Source organism: Nesoenas mayeri, assembly GCF_963082525.1.
Source record: "Nesoenas mayeri genome assembly, chromosome: 1".
In the NCBI taxonomy this organism is placed as follows: Eukaryota; Metazoa; Chordata; class Aves; order Columbiformes; family Columbidae; genus Nesoenas; species Nesoenas mayeri.
This window is the reverse complement of record NC_137541.1, coordinates 90,153,863-90,177,888: the sequence shown is the minus strand read 5'-3', so window position 1 is coordinate 90,177,888 and position 24,026 is coordinate 90,153,863. Positions and strand designations below refer to the sequence as shown.

The 24,026-nt window shown below is 41.5% G+C and overlaps 1 protein-coding gene across 1 annotated transcript in view; it reads left to right on the top strand.

Moving 5' to 3' along the window:
* The window catches only part of CRYBG3 (crystallin beta-gamma domain containing 3), a 93,871-nt gene extending 70,567 nt beyond the window's left edge, over positions 1 to 23,304 (top strand). The window contains exons 15-21 of the mRNA XM_080350358.1: positions 2,850 to 2,959; positions 3,505 to 3,631; positions 13,269 to 13,408; positions 16,683 to 16,806; positions 18,977 to 19,135; positions 19,726 to 19,885; positions 21,333 to 23,304. Of these exons, the coding sequence (XP_080206484.1) occupies positions 2,850 to 2,959; positions 3,505 to 3,631; positions 13,269 to 13,408; positions 16,683 to 16,806; positions 18,977 to 19,135; positions 19,726 to 19,885; positions 21,333 to 21,421 (909 nt within the window). The 3' untranslated portion in view covers positions 21,422 to 23,304. The remainder of the gene's footprint in view (positions 1 to 2,849; positions 2,960 to 3,504; positions 3,632 to 13,268; positions 13,409 to 16,682; positions 16,807 to 18,976; positions 19,136 to 19,725; positions 19,886 to 21,332) is intronic.
* The last annotated feature ends 722 nt before the right edge of the window (positions 23,305 to 24,026 follow it).

Sequence of the window (24,026 nt, the reverse complement as noted above, 5' to 3'; positions counted from 1 at the left end):
GCAAATTTGGAAAACTTTGTTTCAAGAAACATGACATTTTTTTCAGACTCAAGAGACTTTAGAGTTCAATGGTTCTGTTTGTTGAAACTTAAGAATTTTGTCATCTGGACACAATTTTGTTCTTTCTTGTTTGATGGCTACAATAGCTGTAGGGCCATGGGAAATACATTGTGTTACTTGGCAGGTTGACCACACCCTTCTTTTTCTACAAGTATTCTAGTTCTACGGTTTTATTATTAACCCAGGACTACAGGAAATGTTTCCTGTTTGAAGACATAATTGGTGTATTATTTTAGTCTTAAACACTGATTTCCTGCCAGACCTATTCATATGGTAGTTTGCAGCCAAATTCAAACACTGGCAAGTATGTTCACAGTAAGGCCTTGGTAAATGATACCAGATAAAATAACCAACTCAGAGGAGAACAGTGGGATCCAAACAGTTAAAATAATTTTCTCTCTGTCTTCAACCTTCCTACTTTTTCAGGATCTCCCAAAAACTATTCTTGAGTGATTTAATCCACTTTTGCAGACATTTAAGATCAATTTAAACGTTGGAAGTTTCAATAAATTGTGCTTTTACAGTTTTTTTTATTTCCAGTGATGTGTGGGGAAAAAAAACCAAACACATCTGTGTGTGTATCTGCACAGTCACCTTCATATACAGAAATCTTAATGCCATTTTCAAAAAATACTACCCTGACTTATCACTACACTGATTTTCATAGGATTCTGCCCTAAAGCTGGGGAAGGAGGAATATCATTCATGTTGCTACAGTTCTTTTAGGACAGAAAATACTTGAGTAAGTTTTTATGGAAAGACGTTTCATCATTTAGGATAAGGAAAGGACAGTCTTTTGGATAAATACAAAAAAATTCCCATTCAAAGTTAAATAAAAGTTTTCATGTGTGCAACGGTCTCTTAGTTTGGAACTCATAAACATGGTGCTTATGAGCTGGCAAATCCTTATGCATCCTAATGTTTGACCAAAAGCCCCATATACTGGTTATTTTGAATGATTATACATTCTCCCACCTTTAATAAACATATGTCTGAGCTAAGGGAACTGTTTTCACTCTTTGAGAGTGTGTCTTTTTTTCAATCCTGGTTTTAGTTGCTAATCAAAAATTGAAAAGCAATTACATTTTCTTAAATGTCTCAGTAACTCCTCTGACCTTTTCTTCCTGCCAGGCTCCCTAGTAAACAAAATACATATAACGTAAGAATGGCTGAAATCACCAACTCCAAAAAGTCATTCATTTTATTCATTAAAAATAAAACTTGGTTTTGCCAAGCAAGAACAAAGCCTCTTTCAATAGCAGCTGACTTATACAGATGATTTAGGAAGCAGAGATAATTGCTGCCATAACTTGTATTTTAAAATGCTGTCCATTGACTTTTCAGGAAGCAAAACTTCATATAGTAATGTCAAACACTGACAAAGTAGAGAGAGCTGCAGTTTGAGACTAATTGCAGATATGCATGTTTTCACTGAGGAATCAGCACTTCACCCCACCTTTTGTCAAATTAACACCATCATTCATTATTAGATGTATTCTGTATAAAAATGAGTTATCAATCTTTTAAAAGCCTTGCATAGCATCTGACCTATGAAAGACAGTGTGCATATATATATTAGTTTATAAAGAGATTTGAGATAAGTGGTTAGAAAATACCATACAATTACAGCTTAAATAGATACTTTGTGATGTAGCAATTATATTTACAGAAAAGTCAGTTACCCTTTATTCATGATATTGTACCAGATTTGCGTTCTCCAATTTGCAGTTACAGTGTGCAAGACCAGGTTAGGCCTTTCTTGTTCTTTCTAACAGGAAACATATTCATTTCTTTTAAAAACATAGACTGAGCTTTTCCGTAAAATCATTTGCTGATACTCATATTTGGCGCTCTTGCTTGGTACTGGCAAAAGCTTTTGATTTATTTTCTTTGGCAGGAAGGTAGGGCGATTTGGGGCATGAAGGGGAAAGCAGCTCTTGCAACAGCCATCGTGTTTTTCTTCTGTTACAGAATATGAGCTGTTCTCTTGATACAGTTACATTTTTCATTCTTTCCCAGTCTCTCTTTCAGGCTTTAAGGCGAAATTCACCTCAGTTACACAGTGGCGGCCCAAGGGCACAGAATTCTAGGTGGCTTTGCTATAGATCATAGGCTATATCATACGACTTTTTTTCCTCTTTTTTTCTGTTACTGCAACACTTCAACTTTATTGCTTTTTCAGAGTGAGTTGATCATCTTACATCTTACTGGTGGGATGTGGTACAATGGGGCTTGAAGTTCTTCACCATGACCTGTAAAAACAGCTTTGCTGAACTGCACAAGTTTCTGGCACGTCTACCAGGCTGTGCAGAAATTCTCCTGCTAGTTTTTAAATGGGAAGCTACCTGTGATCACTGTGGTCACAGCAGATTTCAAGGCACTTTGTCAACAGTAGCCCTGTAGCTTTTGACCAACACTTCTCCATCCTGTTTTGAACACTGGATTGCTGAACGGTAGGAAGGCTGAGCTGCAGTTCAGGGGTACTTCGGATGGAAGATAACATCCTCAGTCCTAGCCTTCTCTTTTTCTCTAGGCCCTCTCCTGCTGCAGTTGAACTTATGCTTGACACCACTGGGAAGCATCCTGTACTGGTCCCAGAGACCATAAAACACTTGATCTTTCTAAAAATAATGCAGCTGTAAAGGATTCCTTAAATGAGAATTCATTTTATTTATTGTATCTTTGTGAACTGAATGGATACTTCTCTAAGAGCACTTCTCTGTTTACATAAATTATAATGTGTTAGTTTTCCTACGAGTCATTGGTTTTGTTTTGTTTTGTTCTTGTAGCTCAAAGCTTTCAGTAATACACATTTCCAAGGAGCATGTATAGATTTCACAGCAGAAGTTTCTGATTTTACATCATTCATACCATGTTCTTTTAAGGTTCTTCGTGGATGGTAAGTCTGTTGTTTTACATGCCACCATTTTAAGTAAAATGAAAATTTTTATAAACGCTGCTAAATTTCAGGCAGCTGAAAGTGCATAACACCCATCATATTCCATCATGTTTTAGACGCTTTGTCTTGCAATGCATCTCAGTAACTGTCGTCCTGTCGTTGATTTTGGGTAGTATGCATTTTGCTTTCCTTGTGGGAAGTTTGCACAGTTACTGTGATTCTTTTTGTTAACTCCAGTTAGAATTTATTCCAGATTTTCAGAACTTGGTACAGTAAAAGTGTCTGCATTCCACTTGCGTCGTTTGACTCTGGAACGGAGATTTCTGTACCACATGATTGGATTTTGCTGCTTTGGTTGCTTTGTTGCATAGCCTTTCAAGCCGCCTTACTTTTAAGCTTAACAAGAACAAACAAATTTGTTATTCCTCATTTCCCTAGCAAATATTAAATCTTGGGAAAAAAAAAAAAAACCACAAAAACAACAAACCCTTACTGTTAATAAGCAGCTAGAGCAGCTAATCTTTTCTGTTACGTTATTCTTGCAGTTGGCTCCTGTATTACCAAGGGGAAATCGCTGACAATCACTGTGTGCTGGAAGAAGGCCTCTACGTTGACCTCAGTTCCTGTGGCTGCCCGACTGCTACAATCAAATCCCTCAAGCCTATTCAATATGTAAGGACTTTATTGGGAAACAAACAAACAAAAAAAGTTTTGGAACTCTTTTCCTAGTCAGATGTCTGAAGCAAGTGCTTGCACTAAACAGACTCCCACTCGGGGAAAAGAGTGAAGTTTGTTTTCTTGGCTGATGGGATTTTTTGGTTTAGGATCAAGCCAGGCTGCGTGCATGCATGCATGTGGTCGATTGTAGGCACACGCTCTTGGGTGTTCTGGGCTCCAAGTTGTTCTCTTTAGTACGAGTAGTACTGGTTGGCATTTTTCTAACCAGTATTATACAGTTCAGCAAGCTTAGTACGCAGAGAAACGTGGATTTTGTCACGTTGTCTAAGCATGTGGGACTTCTTTTATTAAGCCCACAGTGAAAGTTCTGTCTTAAAGCAAGCTACACACAAAAGACATGAAAATTGAAGTTATGAGGTAGCATATACTTGCCATAATCTTTTTAATTTACTGTTTTACAGAAATATTTAAAAGGTTTTCACCTCCTAATGGCTTCTCAAATCACAGTTCAGTAAAGTGGTGTAATATACCCACGCATGTGGCCTGAGCTGTGTATGACACATCACACAGTCCAGTCCAAAGCTCATGTGGCCATCTTTGCTCTTGGTGACCTCTGAGACACAGGACAAGTACTTATTACATGTGTATATATAGTCTTTGTGTGACTTTCAGGTCACGTTGATTGTGCTACCCAAGCACTCAACTTGCAGTCAAGTGACCTATTGTAGCAGTAAGGTGACATACAAGGTCCTCTGTTGTCAGGAGACTGGACAGGAATGCATTGTGCTATCCAGTAAAAGATATTTACAACTTCGTAACCCTGCATACAGGACATAGGTCTCTGGAGTCTTGCTGTCATGTCTGTGCTTTTGTCTTATATCCTAGTATTCTGGTATGCAAGAGCATAAAAGATTAGCTGCCCATAATGCTAACTCAGTAAAAGAGAAGCAAGTGGCTGTTCTTCCCATGCCTCTCTAGCACTGACCAACTTCTCTAAAACTCTTCCTCCTTCCCTGATCACACACACACAGTCTATGTGACATCTGTCCTTCCACGTAACTATTAAGAAACTAGACGTTAAGATGGCTCAGTTCATTTTTCTTCAAGTATTAATGTCGTTTTTCCTATTTGTGAACGGATTAAAAAAAAAAAAGCAGCTATGGGTGTGGTGGGAAGGATGTACAGCTCAGGTTTCAAAGCTGGTCTTCATACTGGGTTACGTAGATAGAGTGACTTCAGTGAAGCTATAGCTTCCCATCTGCTGAGAGCCTGGTTTTCAGATTAAAGAACTCTTTTTTCACGTTAGGCTTTTGGACTGCGCTCTGCTAAATCAGAGCGAAGTTTTGACATGAAATGGTAGGTCTCCTCCAAATCCCCCAGCCTGTAATCTCACAGGGAAGTAACTGCAGTTTGGCACTGTAGGAAGCTACTGGCAGCCCATGATTGTGGAGGGCCAAGCCCTGGGAGAAGCGTGTTTGGCAGACTGCGTGTGGGATGCTTACACACATCTTCCTGTGCTAAGTGCCCTGCACCTCTTAGTTCAGTTCCTCCTTTGCAAATAGGAGGCCTTGTATTTCACAAAATTGAGGCACTAAATGGTGTAAAATGCTATTGAACCACACCTGTTTTACAAATAGAAATGCCCTCATCAGCCCACAACGCTGTGTGACGGTGCTTGCAGGCGTTGTGCAGCACAGACGTGATGTTCAGCATGCAGCAGCAGTGAGTTTGGTCGGTGGTCAGAAACAGCCGTAGCTAATTCTGTGCATTGTCCGCAAGGCACTGTTCTTGGAACAGAGCCCTTTTTATTACAAGATATTTCTGTTAGCTCATTCACTAGAGCAGTGAGTGTATTCCCAAGTGGAATTTTTGCAGAGCTGTATTGAATTCAGTTGTGACATTGCGAGCCCCTTCCATTGTTCAGCTCTAAATACCAGCCCAGTTTTGGACCTAAGGTATGTATCTCGATAGCTCACATGTAAGAGGGAAAATGTTTTGCCCTGAATGTGCACTGTCTCATTTGTGCACTTCTTTAAGCAAGATATATTTGCTACAAGTGTCACTGTTGGAAGGACTCTCACGCTGAGGGGAGCTGTGTGTTGCTTCGCTGTGTGAGGTTTCTGTGTCCCAGATGTTGACTAGAAGTATGGGCCCATGTGTGGCACTGGCAAAGGGGAAAAAAAAAAATGCTTTTAGCAGTACAAAGGACTCCTAAGGCTAGCTCATTACCAGCCTTTGAAAACAGTCCAGATCCCTTGACTGATGTAGGTGCGGTCCAGCTGTATATTTTAGAAGCAGATTGTTTCAGCCAGTCGTTTGGGGATAAGAGAACTAATCTGCTGGAGGAAATGAGGACACAGGTTCTGAGTATTCCCCTTCTGATTCGCAAGATTGTAATGATAATTAACTATATGTAACCTTGATATTGTACAGCTGAGTGAAGCGTCAACTCTGGGCCTTTATCTGTGGGATGTGTGTAAGAATGTAAGATTCTTTGTGTGGGGCTAACTCCAAATCAGCTCTGAAGCACAGCAGTCAGCACAGGCCACTGACACCTGCGGGATGCACAGCTTGGCTGGGCTTCCATGCTGATTTCTGCATCTGACCCTGAATCAAGATGCCCTTTCTGTTCCTGTCTGTTCTGGTCACTGAAAGGAACACTTAGCAATGTTTTTTGTCATTGCATGTAGCAATACCTTCAGTGTAACTTTCTGAGTTTTCATTTAAAATCTTCATCAACTTTGAGGGGCTTTTTGGATGTTATCAGCTGCCGTGAGATTACTGGTCTCTCCATTTTGGAAGGAGAGTTTGAGGACTGAAGTTACGTGTGTGTAGTGCTTCTTCACAGCATGGGTGTGCTTTTGTGACCTGATGGAACAACACTAAGGTGGCAGTAGGATTTTTGTGACAGAGTAAGGTAACAGTAATGCCTTAATCTAAACTGAACAGCTCAGAAATTCTGCGAAGATTGACTGATATTTTTAAAAAATAGATCAACCAATTGAAGATAAGGAAAGGATTTGAGGCAATAGTTTGTTCTCTGAAAAACACACCTTTGATGCAAACAAACATGGTAAATGTTGTAAATGAAAAAAAATAAGGATTTCTTTTTTTTCTTTTCTCTTTTTTTTTTTAGGAACGTAAGCTTCTGAGTTTTTAGTTTGAAAATTGCCAGAAATATAGTTTGCTTGTTTGAGCTTAACTACATAACCAAATGAAAAATCTCATTCTATATCACTGAGTTGGCCCAATTCATATAGAAAAAAGCCCAGAACTTTCAAGGTAATGCAAAATGAATTTGGATAAGAAAACAGACTCAGGCTAGCAGTGGTCTGATTTCTTCACCATGGTGACAGTATTTTAGGTTGGCTAGCTTTTGTTCTAACCTTTACTTCTTGGAGGGGTGTTTTATGGGTTCTTTGCTGAAAAGTGAAGTTGTCATTATTTAAGTATGACATGCTGTCCCTACCCCTTCCACACACACTATCACCTATTTGTCAAGAAATTCAAATTAACATGGTTCCACTTTGGTTATTTCCCCATTTATTATGCACTAGTATCACAGAGGACTTAAGCACATCTTTGCAAACAGTTTCCTCTACTGTTTGTTCAGGAAGCAGCAAAGTGTAGGTTTGTGAGGAGAGTGGGGAAGGCGTTCCCTTATTTCTAGGAACCTCTTTCCCATCTTGGTTTATTCTCAGAAGTGTATAATATTCAAACTAAATCTTTAGGAGACCATGCCTGTGTTTTTTCTGCTGCTGTACCATTTCACTCTAATTCAAGCTGGACAGTTTTGTCCTTCTGGGAGCATTTAGGAAAAGCTATCTATTAATAAGAGGATATAAAGAAAGAACAAAACATATCTGTACCTTGATAATGGGAAAATGTCATTAGGTTTTGATATTCTGGGAAGAAAAATAGTATCACAATACCCATGTATTAATCTAGATGGCGTGTTGAAAAGCGACATGTGACATGGCCTCTTCCCTAATGGAATTGGTCTAAAAGACCAATGACTCCTTTTTGTGTACTGTTTTATGAGCGGAGAAAATATGCTAGAAAGTATTTAAGTGAACAGGCAGTTACACACTTAACATTAGTAGTGTTAGGAACATTGAACTAATGTAACTTGTCTCTCATCATCTCCTTTCATCTAAAAATCCCAAAGCACTCTTCAGTAAATGCTTGTGGATCAAACATGCTGGTGTTGTTAATAGCCACTCTGAGGGCAGGTAAGAGCATAGCATGGGTTAGGGGGTGCTGCATTTGCTGCAGTGGTGCAAGTATCTGTGCCTGCATCAGCAAGGACTTGCCTTTTGCATTGCCATGAATTCATGAAGAGGAAAGTATGGGCACTCGCCTGGTGTCAGGAAAGCGGGTGAAGTCAGCTGGGTCACTTACAGGGCCAGGGTTGCTCACTGAGGCTTTTGCCCAGTGTTTGTTGCTTGAAGAGGTTAAGCTTTTGGAATAGAAACCATGACAAGATGTTCTTAAAAACAGGAATGTGCTGCCTTTTCTCGAGCATGTTTTTTGTTAAACTCCCTGTAATATTTGGCGTGACTTCTGTGGACAAGAGTATCCAGGATTGTTGCAGTGAGCAATTAGCTTTCCTTCTGAAATGTTAACTTCAGGCCTAAAGTTAAACCACTCTTATAGTTTCTAAAAACAAAAATGAGATCTGGGTTGCAGGCTGTACGACACCCTTTTGTTGTTTTTTTTTTCCCCCTTTTGAGGCATTCCTTACCTTTGCACTGCACAATCATGATAATTCCTGTATTTCTATATTGATTATCTTTTCTAAGTTAAACACAGGTGTTAACTAATCTCCCCAGCATTCCAGTGAGGGGAAATAATGAAACTAGATACAAAATATTAATTGGTGTTTCCCAGGGTCAGGCAATGAGTCATTTTGTGTAGCTGTGTCCGGAGTGTGGGTGTTCCTGCCGCCCAGCGCTGTGCTTCTCTCTCTCAGCCAGGAGTCCATCCCACACTGAAGGGAGTAGCCCGGTGAGTACAGCTTCAGTAAAGACAGTTGCAAATGAGGAGTTAGCCAAGACTGAAGAGTAAAGATTTTTCCCAAGGATGTTGTAATACAGCTGTGGAGGCTCCTCCAGTTGAGGCTCTGGCAAATGCTGTTTGCATAGCAACAGGTCAGCGGGGATGTGAAGTGGGGAAATGCACCAGCCCTGGCCATTACTGGGTTACAGGCATGCTTTAGTCCAGCCCTGTGGATTTCTTGTCTTGGCTTTATTAGGCTTTCGCATCTAAATTTGCAAAAAAAAGTGTAATGAAAATTATAATTTGGGGTGAGCCCTCCTCAAGAGAGATAAAGTAATAATTTTCACAAAATTCATTATGAAAAATTATCTGTGTTATCCATATCTGAAACAATAATTGTTTGTATTTAAGAACATGCATGCAAATTCCCTTGTGTGCTTGATTTTCAGTTGTAGCACCTTTTGGTTAGCTGCCTTGTGTCTGTACACTGTTGCCTTTCAGTAGGTCAAGCACCTAAGCGTTGCGCTGCAAACAAAAGGCATTTGAAAGGAAGCTCATCTTGCACTGATTTTTCCTTCATAACAAACACTTCACCTTTTTCTGAACTGGTAAAGCGTAAAATTCTGTTCTGAATTGTGAAAAATTTGCGGTGCACAAGTTCTCTCTGCTAAAAATAGGTAGAAGTCACTGAGGGGAAAACCTGAGATGAGTTGAACTGTGTGAGAGATTTTTGTTGAGTTGATTGCCTTGGCCTACTGTTCAGCCTCTGAAATCACAGTGTAGAGAGGAAAAAAGCAGTGTCATGTTCATGGCATCACATGCTGTGCTAGCCATAGACTACCACACTTGTTAAGTAAAGAATATCACTGTATTTAACAGTTCACAAGGCTGCTTATCCTTGAAATGCTGTGTAAATATAGCCTTCCTTAATCACCGGCCTCTTGAATATATTAAATCTCTTCAAGTTTCTCCATGGACAGTGGCATTAAAAAACAGGACAAGCAAAACTTCTTGAAATTTCATTGGTACTGGTTTGAGCAAGGCAATAAGTTCCTCAATGCACAAAGATCAGGTTAAGTAATTATCTAAGTGCTTTGTCATTCTTCAATCGGCAAGCTTTCCCCAAAGGATGACATTTCAGGTGTTTTCCTTGAAATAACCATGAAAGGAAGCTAAGGTAATCCTGACCTAGAAATGGCAATGACTTGGCAGTTGTGGGTAAATCACAGAATTGTAGAATCATTTCAGTTGGAAGAGAGACCCTTAGGGTCACGGAATCCAACCATAACCTAACCTAACTCCAGCACTAAGCCATGTCCCCAAGAACCTCATCTAAACACCTTTTAATCACCTCCAGAGATGGTGACTCCACCACTTCCCTGGGCAATGCCTGACAGCCCTTTCCATGAAAAACTTTTTCCTGATATCCAATCTAAACCTCCCCTGGCACAACTTGAGGCTGTTTCATCTTCTATCACTTGTTACTCAGGAGAAGAGACCAACACCCTCCATGCTACAACCTCCTTTCAGGTAGTTGTAGACAGCAATATCGTCTCCCCTCAGTCTCCTTTTCTCCAGGCTAATCAGCCCCAGTTCCCTCAGCTGCTCCTCACCAGACTTGTGCTCCAGAACTCTCACCAGCTTCGTTGCCCTTCTCTGAACTCTCTCCAGCACCTCAATGTCTTTCTTGTAGTGAGGGCCCCAAAACTGAACACAGGATTCAAGGTGGGGCCTCACCAGTGCCAAGTACAGTGGCACAATCACTTCTCTAGTCCTGCTGCCCACACTATTCTCAATACAAGCCAGGATGCTGTTGGTCTTTTTGGCCACCTGGACACACTGCTGGCTCGTGTTTGGTCGGCTGTCAGTCAACACCCCTAAATGCCTTTCTGCCAGGCAGCTTTCCAGCCACTGTTCCCCAAACCTGTAGCGCTGCCTGGGGTTGTTGTGACCCAAGTACAGGACCCAGCACTTGGCCTTGTTGAACCTCATACAATTGGCCTCAGCCCAACGATCCAGCCAGTCCAGATCCCTCTGTGTGGCCTTCCTACCCTCCAGCAGATCAACACTCCCGCACAGTTTGGAGTCATCTGCAAACTTACTATGTAGATGTCTTTAGCTCATCTTTCAAAACTGGGGACTGGGGTCCACCTAAAGCAACCCCACAGTCTGAGGTTGCCCCCTCTTGTGTTCTCAGCCCAGTTGCTTTTCCTCTGGCTCCTGGAGAGCCCCGTTCCTCTCTGGCCTGTCAGGATTGGGCCTCAGTGAAGAAAGCTGATCCTGTCAAAGCTCACACTTATCTGTCAGTGATGACTCTTCAGCCTGAAAATGGGTGAAAGGGCCTCTCAGTGTTCCGCAAGGAAGGGTTGGGAGCAAGATGCCTCCGTAGTAAGTGTAACAGCATAGCCTCAAAACCTTGTTTTTTACTGTTGATAGTTTCCATGGAGCTATGAAAACAAAATCTGAGAAAAAAACCAGGCCAAGTCACTGCTGCCAGCTGTTGGTGTAAAACGGTATATATAAAGTGAGTGATCAGCTCATTGCTCTATATATGGTTATGGAAATAGGGGAGCTTCAGCGCTTGAGACAGCAGCGAGTTTTCTTTTTTCTGTGCTTCACATCTGTGCCAAGATTGGTGGAGTCCTTCTGAGGTCTCACTGGAAAGGTGGTATCGGTCCTTGTGATGGGTTGTGTGTGTGTGTCTCACAGATGTGTTATCTGCTGTGCACCAACAGCCTCTGAGAAACCAGACAGCGCTTTCTCAGGCCCATTAGGTTCAAACAGTCCCAGCCACCTGAGAGCGAGAGTCATTTTAATTGACTTCACCAGTTTGCTGTTCTGATTATTGGTGTATAAATGGATACGCTGTATCAGGTGACTTGGTCAATCTTGTGTAGCATCCCTGTGTCTTAAGGTACTGAACGTTGCAACAGCAGGACAAATTGTAGACTTTGGTAACGGTGTCTAGCAACAAGGATGCCAAATGGTGTTTCCCATGCTCACTAATGCACTTGTGGAAACTCTTCCTGTTGGACCTGTTCTGGACACGGCTTCTGGTCTCAGTGGAGAGTGATGACACTGCCTTGCTGAGCAAAGCAACCTGAGAAGTAGCTGCCTACACTAGGTCTGCTTTTAGCCTTTAGACGCACACTGTAAATTTGATCCACCTCATCCAGCAGAAGGCAGGTGGGAAAAAATGGCATTTCAAAACAAAAATGTTATGGGTTTTAATCTCTTTCTGGTTTGTAACGTTAGTTTTTAAGGAGTGCAGTGGGCTTTAAAAATCTCTCCAGGCAGATGATCCCCTCCTCTTCTTTAAAATGTCTCAGCAAACTCCCTGTCCATGGAGTGTTGCACAACTGGCGTTGTCCCTGCACTGGCTGTCCCTTCCATGGCACAGGGAAGCAATTTCTCTGAGGCAGGATTTGAACAACTGGCTACATATCAAGTGCACAAAGTCAGTGCCAGTAAATTTGTAAGCCCTGAATCACCACTGAGCTCTTCAGAGACACTTCACTACAATACATGTGCCTCTTCAAATATGAAAGTTAAGTTATCTTAATTACTCAGTGCCTGTGTCAGCTTGAATTCAATATTTTGTTTCATTCATTCCACCTGAGGCCATGTCTTTGCTGCAGAATAGATCCTACCTTTTGCCTGGGCCAGCTATCTTGGGGTAACATCTCCTAAGAACATGGTGCCTTCCCTGGAGAGGCTGCTAATTGAAGCAGTTATTTCGACCTGTTCCCTCTTCTTTTACCAGCTGCATCAAGATATAAATTACAAGTGCTTATGATTTTGGTTGTGATACTTCCCTTATGGGGAAAGTTCCCTTATGCTGAAAAATTGTACAGGTGTTGCCTGTACTAGGTCACAGACTTTGTGTATTTAAATCTGTTCCTTCTGTGCTTTTCTGCTGATCTTACAGCTGTACCACATTTTCGTGCAAACTGATCTTTTTATTTCCTTTCATAGGCAATCTCTTGGCTGTAGAAAAGGACATTAAGTGAAAAATGTTTCAGTTCTAGATGAGACTGTTTCTTCAAGATTGCCAGAATCAAAATAGGAATGTCTGTTAAAACACTGAGAATGTTTTTATTTCTGATGTTTTTAACCTTTTCGAATTTGTAGATCTCTAAGATTTTTCCAGTGAACCACTGCTAATTGAAGTCTGTGGACAATGGACTTGTGATTTACCTCACTACTTTAGGTGTGATCTGCAGATCACACCTGAAAACTACTGCTGTAACCTGTTACATCAATAAATAAATAGGCTACATTTGTGAAAAGTAATCAAGACCCTGATAGTACAGATCGGATCAAAAAGAGATTTTTCAAATTCAAACAGAGGTGCCTCTGCATCTCAAAGCAACTCCATGTGTCTGGCCTGTGTCAGTGGGGCACTATACTCTGATGACAAAGCCACTGATAAATCCAGTATGTTTCAGCTCTGTGTGCTGCTTTGGTGGATGTACATTTTTTCTTTGCTGTTACATTTGCTAAGGGAGCATGATCTAACCCAAAAGCACGTGGAAATTAAACTGAAGTGGCCAAATATGTGCATCATGCCTAACAACTGAAGTTGGACTATTCCTAGTAAAACTTTGCTTTTTCTTTTCTCTTTCCCTCTGAGGTTTTTGCTGAGCCCTCCATCAATCTATTCGCTCTGGAATGCTGCAAGGGCAGAGAGCTGCACTTCAGTGAACCCGTCAATTCTGTTTTGAATGAGGACCTTCATTTTTACACTCAGTCTGTATGGGTGAGAAGTGGATTGTAAGTATAAGAGCAATACTCTTGACAGATTTACATTACAGGAACTAATACTGAACGTGCATTTTCTCCTGACTACTGCTTCTTTACATAGGATGTGTTTTACATTCTAATTTCTATTTTGAGACAATACAAAATGCAAAAATGCAGTTGAATGCTAGACCCACTTTTTGTATCAGGACCCAAAATGAACAAAAATGTGGGCAAAGGGTGTATTTCTCCCTGTAAGAATTGTCTTCTATCCCTATACGGTAATGAACAATAGAGCCTGTTGTTTGAGCCAGGAACCAAAAGTAAATAAGTTTTGATTGCTGACTTAACAAAGACAGGCAGAGTAAACTTGGACTGCCTTTATTAACCAGCTGTAAAATACCAGCTATAAAGTGCAGTGATTTAATGTAAACCGCTGCAGCGGTTCAGTGAAGCTTGACATGCTGATCAGCTGCCAAAGAGGCAGCAACATCTGAGAGAAGCTGGGGGCAGTTCTGACAGCTGGAACAGTAATTTTCTTCTGTTATTAGTTTAACCCCTCTCTGTGAGTGTGAACACACACCCAGGGTCTTCTGTGAAAACCATTTTACATCTGTAGAAGTGACCTTCTAACTTCTTCCACATCTGCCCCCTTTACCTTTTGGAGAAATTCCCAAGTGTTCTGTCTCAGCCACGTTTTCATCCTCCACATCCACAGCAATAACAAATAACTTGCAGAGCCTCATCCTGCAACTGAGACTAACTGGTCACTGCTGTTCTTCTAATGCAACTCACATTTCCTGTGTTTATTTTTAAATTTGTAAGTTTTAATTTTCTTGAGAGGTCTTAAGGGATGACAAAAAAACACACAGAATTTGAACTTAATTGGGCAAAGAATTTAGTGTAGGCTGTTCACAGTTTAGGTGTGGTGATTCATACAATGAATTTTTCAAATGTTTCAAGTCTACCACCTAGAAGTCCAAACCCCTCTATGGATATCTGTAACAAGACTACTGAGTGCTCCTCTGATTTTTTTTTTTTTGAGGTTGGTACAAAGGCTAAGCCTAACCTAGCTAATGCTCCAGAGCACCATGGATGTATTTCTTTCAGGAATTTCACGCAACCATTTCCTTGAAAGGTTGGTTAAAGATTGAACCTCCCTTTCTTCAAGAGCAGTCAGTAGCTGTTGACTTTGGCTGTGGGCCCATAGTGAATATAAGCTTCCCCACAAAGCTCTGCCAGTTCACTGGAAACCCTAGTCCCTGTCATCTCTGCCACTTCCATCATGAACCCTTGCTGAAAATGTATAGAAAAGTGTTCAGCTGGTGCTGTTGTCTTGAGGTGCCCTGGTGAGAGTGGCAAGCAACAACTGCCCTTTGAGGCTGAGAACAGCATCCACTCTTCCCATGCACTCTGTGCTGGTCTGGAGGAGGAAAGGCCTTCTTTGTGAGGAGCACCTGACTTATTTCTGGTGGGAGTGTGTAAACCTGTGGAGGTGTTACAGTATAAAGTGTTTCCTAGTGGGGAACATCTCTTTATGAGCTTTCTCTGCCCTCTCATCAGGGCTGTGCAACTGGAAATTAAATCGCTTTGCTTGTGCATGTGGCTGTAAATAAAGGGTGATGGCTTTGGGACCACAGAGTAGAAAAGCACAGGAGAGTGAGTGCAGCGATCCAGGCCCTTTGGCATCTTCCTGCTCATTTGTGAGCATCCAAGCCAGGTTAGCTCGTTCCCCGTCTGTGGGAAGGGGCAGGGCAGAAAGGCTGGGCTTTCTCTGAGCTCCTGTGGTGCTCTCCGGGAAGCAGAGCTCCTTGGCCTGTCCCCGTCCCACACTGCAGATAGCTGGCTTAAAGGTTGAGGGTGGCAGGTGATCGTAGGAAGTCTGTGGGATGTCCTAGAGGGTTTACTTGCTTTGCCTGTGATCAAGAGCTCAGGAAAGCAAATACAGAGGTTTCTTTGGCTTCTTGCTCCAAAGCCTGCTGTCAGCCTTAGACAAATTACAAAGGTTTATGTATACATAGCAACAGCATCTTGCTGCCAGGCTTAGCTATGAGGATCCTTCCTGAGCCAACTGAGCACCTGAGTCAGAAATGGTGCAGGCTTGGACTGTGGCTTGGCAGAGGGGCTGGGGGCTGAGGACCCCCAAGGTGTAGGAAAGGTGGCACAGCAGAGGCCACTGGTTGCATGAGAGCTGAAATGAGCTCTGCCTGTGTCGCTGAGTGTCAGAAGTCCAACCTGGCTTCAGGTGGTTAGTGCTGTAACAGTCCTTCTCCTCCTTGTTTCCTATAAATGTCTCCTTCGGCAACAGAAGCTGTATTTCCAATGAGACTGTTCGATGATCTGAGGAGAATGTTAACAGTGAATTCTCAGTGACTTCACAGAAAGCATCATAAGAAAACGGTCAGGAATGTGTTAGAAAAATAAGGAACACGCAGTGGTGGTCAGGCTGCTCTGAACGGTCAGGAGGGGTGTGACTTAATCTGAGGAAACAGTGGTACAGCCTCATCACAAGGCAGTTCACAGCTGGCACATTTTATCCTCCATGGAGTCCTGAGTGAGGCTAGCTGTCAGTTTCTCCAAATTATGCACTATAGGGAGAAAAGTAAATTACAGGTGCTATGAGCACTGTTAGTGGATGTTTCTACACTGACTTAGAGTGCAGCCATCACTCAGTGTTCCTGGCAGCTGACCTGTAAAACAGGTAACATGGGGAAACCAGGATTCGCTTTGTGTTCAGATGAGTTAATGAGTCAAGCATTTAGGATTCACTGCCAGCCAGCACAACAATGGCCTATTGATATAAACAAAACCGATCTGTGATTCTGAGGCTGCCTTTGTAAGCAGCAACACATCATCTATGGAGCAGATGTCTAGATAACAAGGGATCTGTATGTGCCAATGCTTTAACTCTGTGTTAACAAAGTATTTTGCTGTGTCCATTGATCAGATGTGTTCGCTACAGGAAAAGTCTGTTATGGCAATATATAGGTTTCAGAGTAAATATTTTGTATGTGTTTTCAGACAAGTGGAATAGCTACAGAAAGCTTTAATTATAACAAAGACAGCATTGGACAAGATCCTTTCATAATTAAGAAGTAGAGTTCACGAGTTTTAGGCAGACAAACACAAACCAGGTCACAAACCACTGAAATTGATGGCATTTTGTGCCACAGTAATACAGGCTTGATATTAGCACTATTGTGTAGAGGTTTGGGGGCTTTCAAGAGCACAGCCCTGAACACAGGCCCGTAGTTTAGTTTAGCTATGGTTAACATGTAGTCTTCTGTGTTCTGTTTTCTGTATCCAGGTGGATTGCATATGAAGGATGTAATTTTTTAGGGAAGCAGATTCTCCTGGAGCCCAGTGAGATTTCAAACTGGAATGAACACAGCGGCTGGAAAGTCATTGGCTCCCTTCGTCCCATGAAGCAGGTACTGTAACAGTGTACAAGGACAATATTTTTTTGGACTGGGATTAGTGCACAAGGATCAGTTCTAGCACTAAGTATAATGGTGTGCATTGTACTCCTTCAATGAGGCCAAATTATGAGAGCCAGAGGGACCTACTGGAAGATTACTGAAGCAGCAAATTTCTCCAGTGGCAATTATGGAGATCTATATTAGGCTCCTAAAAGGGAATAATTTCTAGTTTCTTGGAGCCAAGTTTTGTTGTTCTGAATGGCTCATTAGCACATTCTGTAGATGCTCTATTTTTACATTTTTGCTGTATAACAATAATAATGAGAGAGCCAATTCTACATTAGCTTGTTTCATAATTAACATAAATGGAAGCAAGAACAAATTTTATTGTGCTGTAGCCTGGATTTCCAAAATAAGCAAAGTTTATGTAGCCCCACCCAGTTTTCCCTCTCTGCCTCACCCCAAGTAGTGCCCATTCCAACCTAATTCAAAGGCCTAGGTCTCAAAACCACAGGGTTCTTAGCAGCTTTGTGAAAGGTACATGGAGAAGCAAGACTGAGATCAATGCCCCTCGTTCAAAGAAAAGCAGGTACAGTTCTGCTGCTCTGCCTTTCCCAGAGGCATCAGGTCATCAGTGACACCCACAAGCTCCAAACCACTCAAAGTGGGGTAGGAAAAGGACAGGGGAGAGTAGTAGGGAATGGGAGCAGTAACTCCACTGGAAAAGACTTTTGTTAGCTCTGCTTCTCGCAGAACAGCTCATTTCCACCTAGTGGAAAATGACACTTTTTTTTTTAAACACTAGATTCAACTGGGGAAGGGTTACAGTGAACAAAAATAATCATCTTCGGCATTAGTTATGCATTACCTGTCCCACCCACTCCGTGGAAAAGTAAAGCTGCCTTTCCGCTTCCCCTGTGATTTCTTAGTCTAAGAAGTTGACAGCTCCGTAGAATTCTTTGCAAGTGGTAACTACCAAAAGATCCCACTCTTTTTTGCAAATAATAACGAAAATAATTTGAGCTGAAAAATTCTCTTCAGCCAGCAATCTGAGGAGCTTTTGTATTTGGTAGCATCTATTTTGTTTTTACGCTGCGACAGTGAGTAGTGTTGCAAGACCTACTTCAGCTACTTCGCTGGGACTTCTGGCTTTTGGGGTTTGTGTGACTATTTGTTTGGTTCTGTTTGGTTTAAATTCCTGCAAACTGAGGGGCTTCCTTGAGGCTGTGCAGTCAGTTAGCTGTGTTTGATACTTCTGTGGACATATGCTCATTTATTTTTTTTTGAGACTGGAGTAATACTACAAACCTACGCCACTTTGTTTCTTCCTTCTGGCTCCATTACAAATTACAAAAACAGGCAAGTCTGCCAGTGTAAGAGGTAGTACAAGAAAAAGCGAAACATTTGTAACTCGGGCAAAATGAAACACACAAATTTTGCTCAGTGACTTCATAATATAATCCCTTCCTTGTAAAGAATAACCATACATTATACTAATACCCATGAGTTTATGCATGCTTGGTGGGAGAGAGGTTTTATTGTCTGTACCTTAGGGGTTGTTTTAATATGAAAAAAAAAAAAAGAGGAGAGATTTAAAACTCCCAGAAGGAAAAGCTGTGCTCGAGTTGGGGTTCCAGCAGAGCTGCCCTTTGTAGCTCACTGCTCTTCATTTGCGCCAAAATCAGTGAAAAGCAGAGCAAAAGCTTGAACCTTGTAGTAGCCCTGCAAAATCTCCTTATTGAGTAAAAAGGGGATGCCAAGCTAGTACTCTGTTTTCCCTGTGTGTTTAAAAGCGATAGAGTAGCTTCCCTGCTATATATTCCAGTTGATGGGGGTTGAAGTTGCTGAATACGTGTCTCAGTAAGTTTTGTGTCCTGAGAATAAAATGTTTGTGGAGTACAGCCCATTTACTGGCCTTGGAATGAGTGAAATGTGCTGAACTAGAGATATTTGCATATCACAGCAATTAATTCTATAGACATAAATAATTTTTTAAATGTTTACAAAAACCACAACTATCTGCCATTGCTGCTTTTCCAACAAAAAAACTATTGCACGTCCTTGTCTGAAACTGGAACTGTAACATATACCTTAGAAATCTGATATAAGATGGAGGAGAGGCATTCTCACATTGACTTTCTTAGTCTCAGTGTTGTAACTCTCTTTCTTCTCACTGTTTCAGCCGGCAGTGTATGTCAGAGTGAAGAACCAAGCCCAAGGTAAATATCTGACGGTCGCTGGAAGCCTGGCAGATATAAGAGCAACATCAGTGTGCGCGGCGCCGTATAATGGCAAGAATACCCAGATCTGGCACTACTGTCGTGGACTCTTCAAATCCAAGGTGAGTCTCTAGCTGCTGGAAGGGGGTGGGTTGTACCACCTGCAGTCCTTTTACTGTTGCTCGCTTCTACTGTTGGCTAGCATTAACACCAAAATAGTTTTTGGCCTCTCCCACACATCTTAAACCAAAACTCTGATAATCTACATCCTCTTGCTATGTATAGACAGATGCGACGTCTGCTTTGGCAAGCTGGACAACTTTTCACATCTGTCTAATGGGACTGGTGTTCTTGGAAAAAGAAACCTGTCTGAAGTCACAAGTTTAAGCTTATTACCTCTAAAGAGTTAAGAATTTCTCTGCAAAGTAATATGCAAAGAAAGTAATTTGGGTATTAATGCTGTTCTTTGATAGGCTGTTATTAATGTAAAAAGCTGATGATATAACGTGAGAAGCACGTGAAGTAACAAAGACTACCACCTTTGACCAAGCAGCTGCTCAATCGCTGAATAACCTGTTCTGAGCTCGCTTGCCAGGCTTGCTACCAGCTATAGCATCGTCGCTGCAGTTCGCTCGGTGCCTGAAACAGACACAAGTCAGACACAAAATGGAGGCTTTGTGGCCTGCATCTCACTTCTCATCTTGTTCCTTAGGCTAACAATGCATGTCTGGATGTCATTGGTGGCAGAGACGTGCCTGGGGCCAAAGTCGTGCTCTGGGCTGAACACGGGAAGGACAGACAGAAGTGGAGACTCAATGAGGATGGAACCATCAGTTCATACCTCAGCGACCAACTGGTGCTTGATATTAAAGGTATTTTGAAAAACGACAACAAAACCCACTAAACCTTACATGTTCTAAGTGCGTTTTTTCATGGAAGTTAACTGCAGTATTCCAACTCTTTTGTACTTTAGGTTACATCCCAAATCCTGTCTTCCCTGTTAGGTTTATGTCCAGTTGCTTCACAGTGGGACAAGAAACAACAGGGTGAGGGGAAATTTACTCTCTTGGTCCCAGAGGTTTATTTTTATCAGATCAATGACTCTACTTGAGAGACTTCAGGAGTGCTGAGGGCAAGAAATACAAGTTACAAAAGGCAACGGTGAAGGAAAAGCAACCACGGAATAAGGGTGGCTCAGGAAAAGTGCTCCCTCTTCATGTTTTCAGGCTGGTTAAAATTCCCATGGCTGAAGTTATCTATTGTTGAAGAACTGCCCCACTGGAGAACGCCTGTTCCTCACACACAGTTTGTTCAAGCCCTGCTGCTGGCATGAGGGGTTTATCTGTAGGGAAAGGTATCAGGGCAGTGGCTACAGTGGCTGGTTGTGAGGTTGGGGGCTCTATGGTGCTGTCTTCTCAGATGGAAAGCCTGGGTAAATCAGTGGCCGGGCAGCCCTGCAGGGGTTCCAGCCCAGGGTAAGGGCACATCCCACAGGTGAAGCCATCAGCCTTGTCAGTGAATGTCCACTGGCTGTTACACATCTGACCTCTGCAGCTCAAACTTACCAATAATGAATTCTTAGCCCCTGATGCTGAATTCACAGAGCATTCCTGGCTTCCAGAATTATGGAGTTTGACCACCATGACTAATTAATAAATATTTAGTACAAAGCCATTAAATACAACTGGTAATACTACTGGCAACTCTTACATTACCAGGAAGCTGTGCTGCCCAGGTCACTGCAAAAGATAATGCTGATGGCTGAGGTCGTGAGAAACCACTTGGTAGCTCTTTGGAACACCTGTTTTTCATGGATTTTTATTTATAGTTTAATGATTAAAAAAATGCAGTCATTTTTATGCTATATGTATTCAAAGGAGAGAAATTTCATTTTAAAGACTTCTGAGTTTATTCTTGCAATGAGTATGCTACAACAAATGATCTCACGTGTATCTATGAATCTCTGTAGTTCTGTAGCAGTATGTGCCTTAAAAACCTGGACATGCAGCAGGAGCTTGGAATCTGCCAAAAGCAAAATCTCTTTAGCATTGCTGCTTCTGCACACAACGGTACATTTGAGGACTCCAGGTTGTGGTGCACTCTGCTTCCTAACTCAGGGAGCGCCTCAGGGCCTAGGCTGACAAGTGACCATTTGAAGGAGACACAGAAGCAGGGGGGTGGACATCAGCCCCCTACCTCACAGAATTTTTCAACTAGTTCTCCTACTTGGTTACATTTTTTTTTTAAAGATTATGCATAGACTTTTCTGAGCATCTCTTTTAAAAATTTTCCCTTCATGATTTTGTTTTTATTTTTAAGGAGGAAATTATTATGACAAGAATCACATCATTATGAATCAGCCAATAGATGACAAACAGTCACAAAAATGGGATATTGAAATATTGTGAGTAAAACCCACCACGCAGATGGACTTTGGGATATTAACACCTAGAGGAGACAAAAAACCCACACTACTGAAGTCACACACCACTGGAACCTTAAGCAGCAACTCCTCTCTACTTTCCTTCAAGCCAAGCACCAACTCCTAAAATAACTGAATTTTGCACAAATCTGGAAGATGGGAGGTTGATCTGATGTCTTTCTGCAGGGAAGCTGATTCTTTAGAAGCCACTTCTCTGAAAGTCACCATTACTCTTCATCTGAAGTATTGACAGTGAATGCAAAAGACCAGACATAAGCTTTGCAGGATGCAAATGGCAAGAGATAATATGGTAATATGGGAAAGGCTCTATAGAAGTGTTGTCTTTACCTTCCTCTTAAACTGATGGAAGCTCACTGAGGAATTAATGCACTAATGAGCCTGAAAAATGTTGGGTTGGACTATTGTATCCCAAGTGAAACGGTGCAGGCTCCAAGCGATCCTGAACTTGAAATCATGTCTTGCTAAAATGCAATTTATTTTGTTCATTAAGACAACTTTGAACTGCAGTTACCAGCTCAGCATGTAAGATCGAGCAGTAGAAAAAATAACTTGCACATCCCTAATGTTACTGGTAGGCTGTTGCTTTTATTACTTTCAGCAATACCAAATTTCCAGATTCAGGAACTGGTTTTGTTGACCCGTGGCCTGTTCCCAATCCATGAAACTGGGAGTTATCACTGAAGGTCACATTTAACATGGAGCCATATGTGCATGTATTAGAAGAGAATAAACAGTCCTGGGTCAGGCTAGACTTCTACAAGGGCTACATGCTTTTAGAGCAGTCGTGATTTTAACTCTAGCTGTATTTTGTTTTGATGTATATAGATTAATTTAATACAATGTAATTTCATCTTGAAAACATATCTTCCTTCAGAAAATATTTTGCCTTAGTATATATTTTCAAAGGTGCTAGCAGCCTGCATTTCAATGCTTGCTTCGTGTTAAAAGAACAGCGTAACTGCATGTTAAATGTTACTGTGGCTCATCACCATCTATGTCTTAGCCCAAAGGCTGAAGACTCGGAGCAAGGGTCAGAGCTGGGCCTGTCCCTGCCCCTGCCTCTGCTTGCTGCAGTGTCAGCACACCAGCTGTCACCTGAGACAGCCAGAGCCAGGGACCTGGCCACGCTGCAGCTGTTGCAGCCTCAAACAGCAGGTTCCTCAGACAACACTGACAAATACAGAGGGAACTGCAGATGTGTGTAGGGCTGTGGGCACCTGCCATGGAAGAGAGGTCCCTTAGTTCACTCACTGGTAACTTGATTTGATTTCAGTGTCACTACATTGATCTACGCCATTGAAAATGTAGGGGTTTTTCCTTATTTGTATATTCAGGGTTATGTATTTCTATAACTATTTAAAGAGTTTAGGTTTGCTAAAGCCAGTATTTTAGTTTCCCAAAGTTGTAACTATTCCAGTTGTGCATTCAAAAAGGATTCATCCCCAAACAAACACATAACCCTAAATTTGCCACAGGAAAAAAAAATATATGGATGTCTATTTTTGTATGAAATGGAGTTCTGTATAGTACTATTTAAGAAGAAAAACTACTTGCACTTACTATTTTACATTCTAAAATTATCATAAATCTACTGTTTAAGTAACATACCTTCAAATATATGTATATATTTTTCCAACTGAAGCACTTGTTTAGCTTTTTGTATGTAAGTCAGTATATCAAATGTTCTATATGTGACTTGCTATCCATCTGAAATTTTAAAAGCCTGTGTAAAATGTTCTAACCTTTTAAACGAAGAAGGACTCAGTAAAGCAGGCTTTTGTACTTAAGAGATCTGGAATGTAAAATGCTAAACATGTATGTTTTAATTGTATAAAAGTTTTTTTTTAGGAGGAACATTTTGCTGCTTGTTTTCTTCTTAAACTAAACCCCACAGTTTTTAGCAGACATCAAGGACATTCTTCCTGCAAAATATCTCCAAACAAATGGAGAAAAATGGGATAAAAGTATATTGAGTATGTGACTGCGCTGCTACATGAGTTTGCATATTAAACATTGATGTTCAAGTATTAAAATAACTGCACTAATCCCATCAAACCCCACTCAAGTAAGCATTGAAGATATGGATTCCATTTACAGGTCTGGGTTACTTTCACACTGAATTGGTGCTGGAACAGGTTGAGGTTAAATACTATTGTTTGTTTATTCCAGAGGTAGCTGCATAGAAGAGGAAAGTGGTTTTCTTGGGCAAAGTCTTACCTGTTTGGGAAACAACATGCACAGCTTTTACTGAGAACATTTTGTTCTCTCAGGTCAAACAGAACAAACTGTTTTTCTTGCTGGTGAACTTTAGAAATGAAAGAAGACATTACTGGTGTTTGCTCAGTGTCCTGCTCCATGTGTACCTGTAGCTGTCCTCTCTACCAAGGTGTATATCCAGAGAAAAGGGAATACCACAGCACTGGGGGCATCCACAGCCATGGAGCTGTGGCTCACTGGACAAGGAGCAGCTTTCCTGTTGCTTGCAATGCCAGTTTTCCAAAAGCTAAGGAAAGTAACATTTGGCACCAGAAAGTAGCAGAGTGTGTGTGTGTGTATATATATATATATAT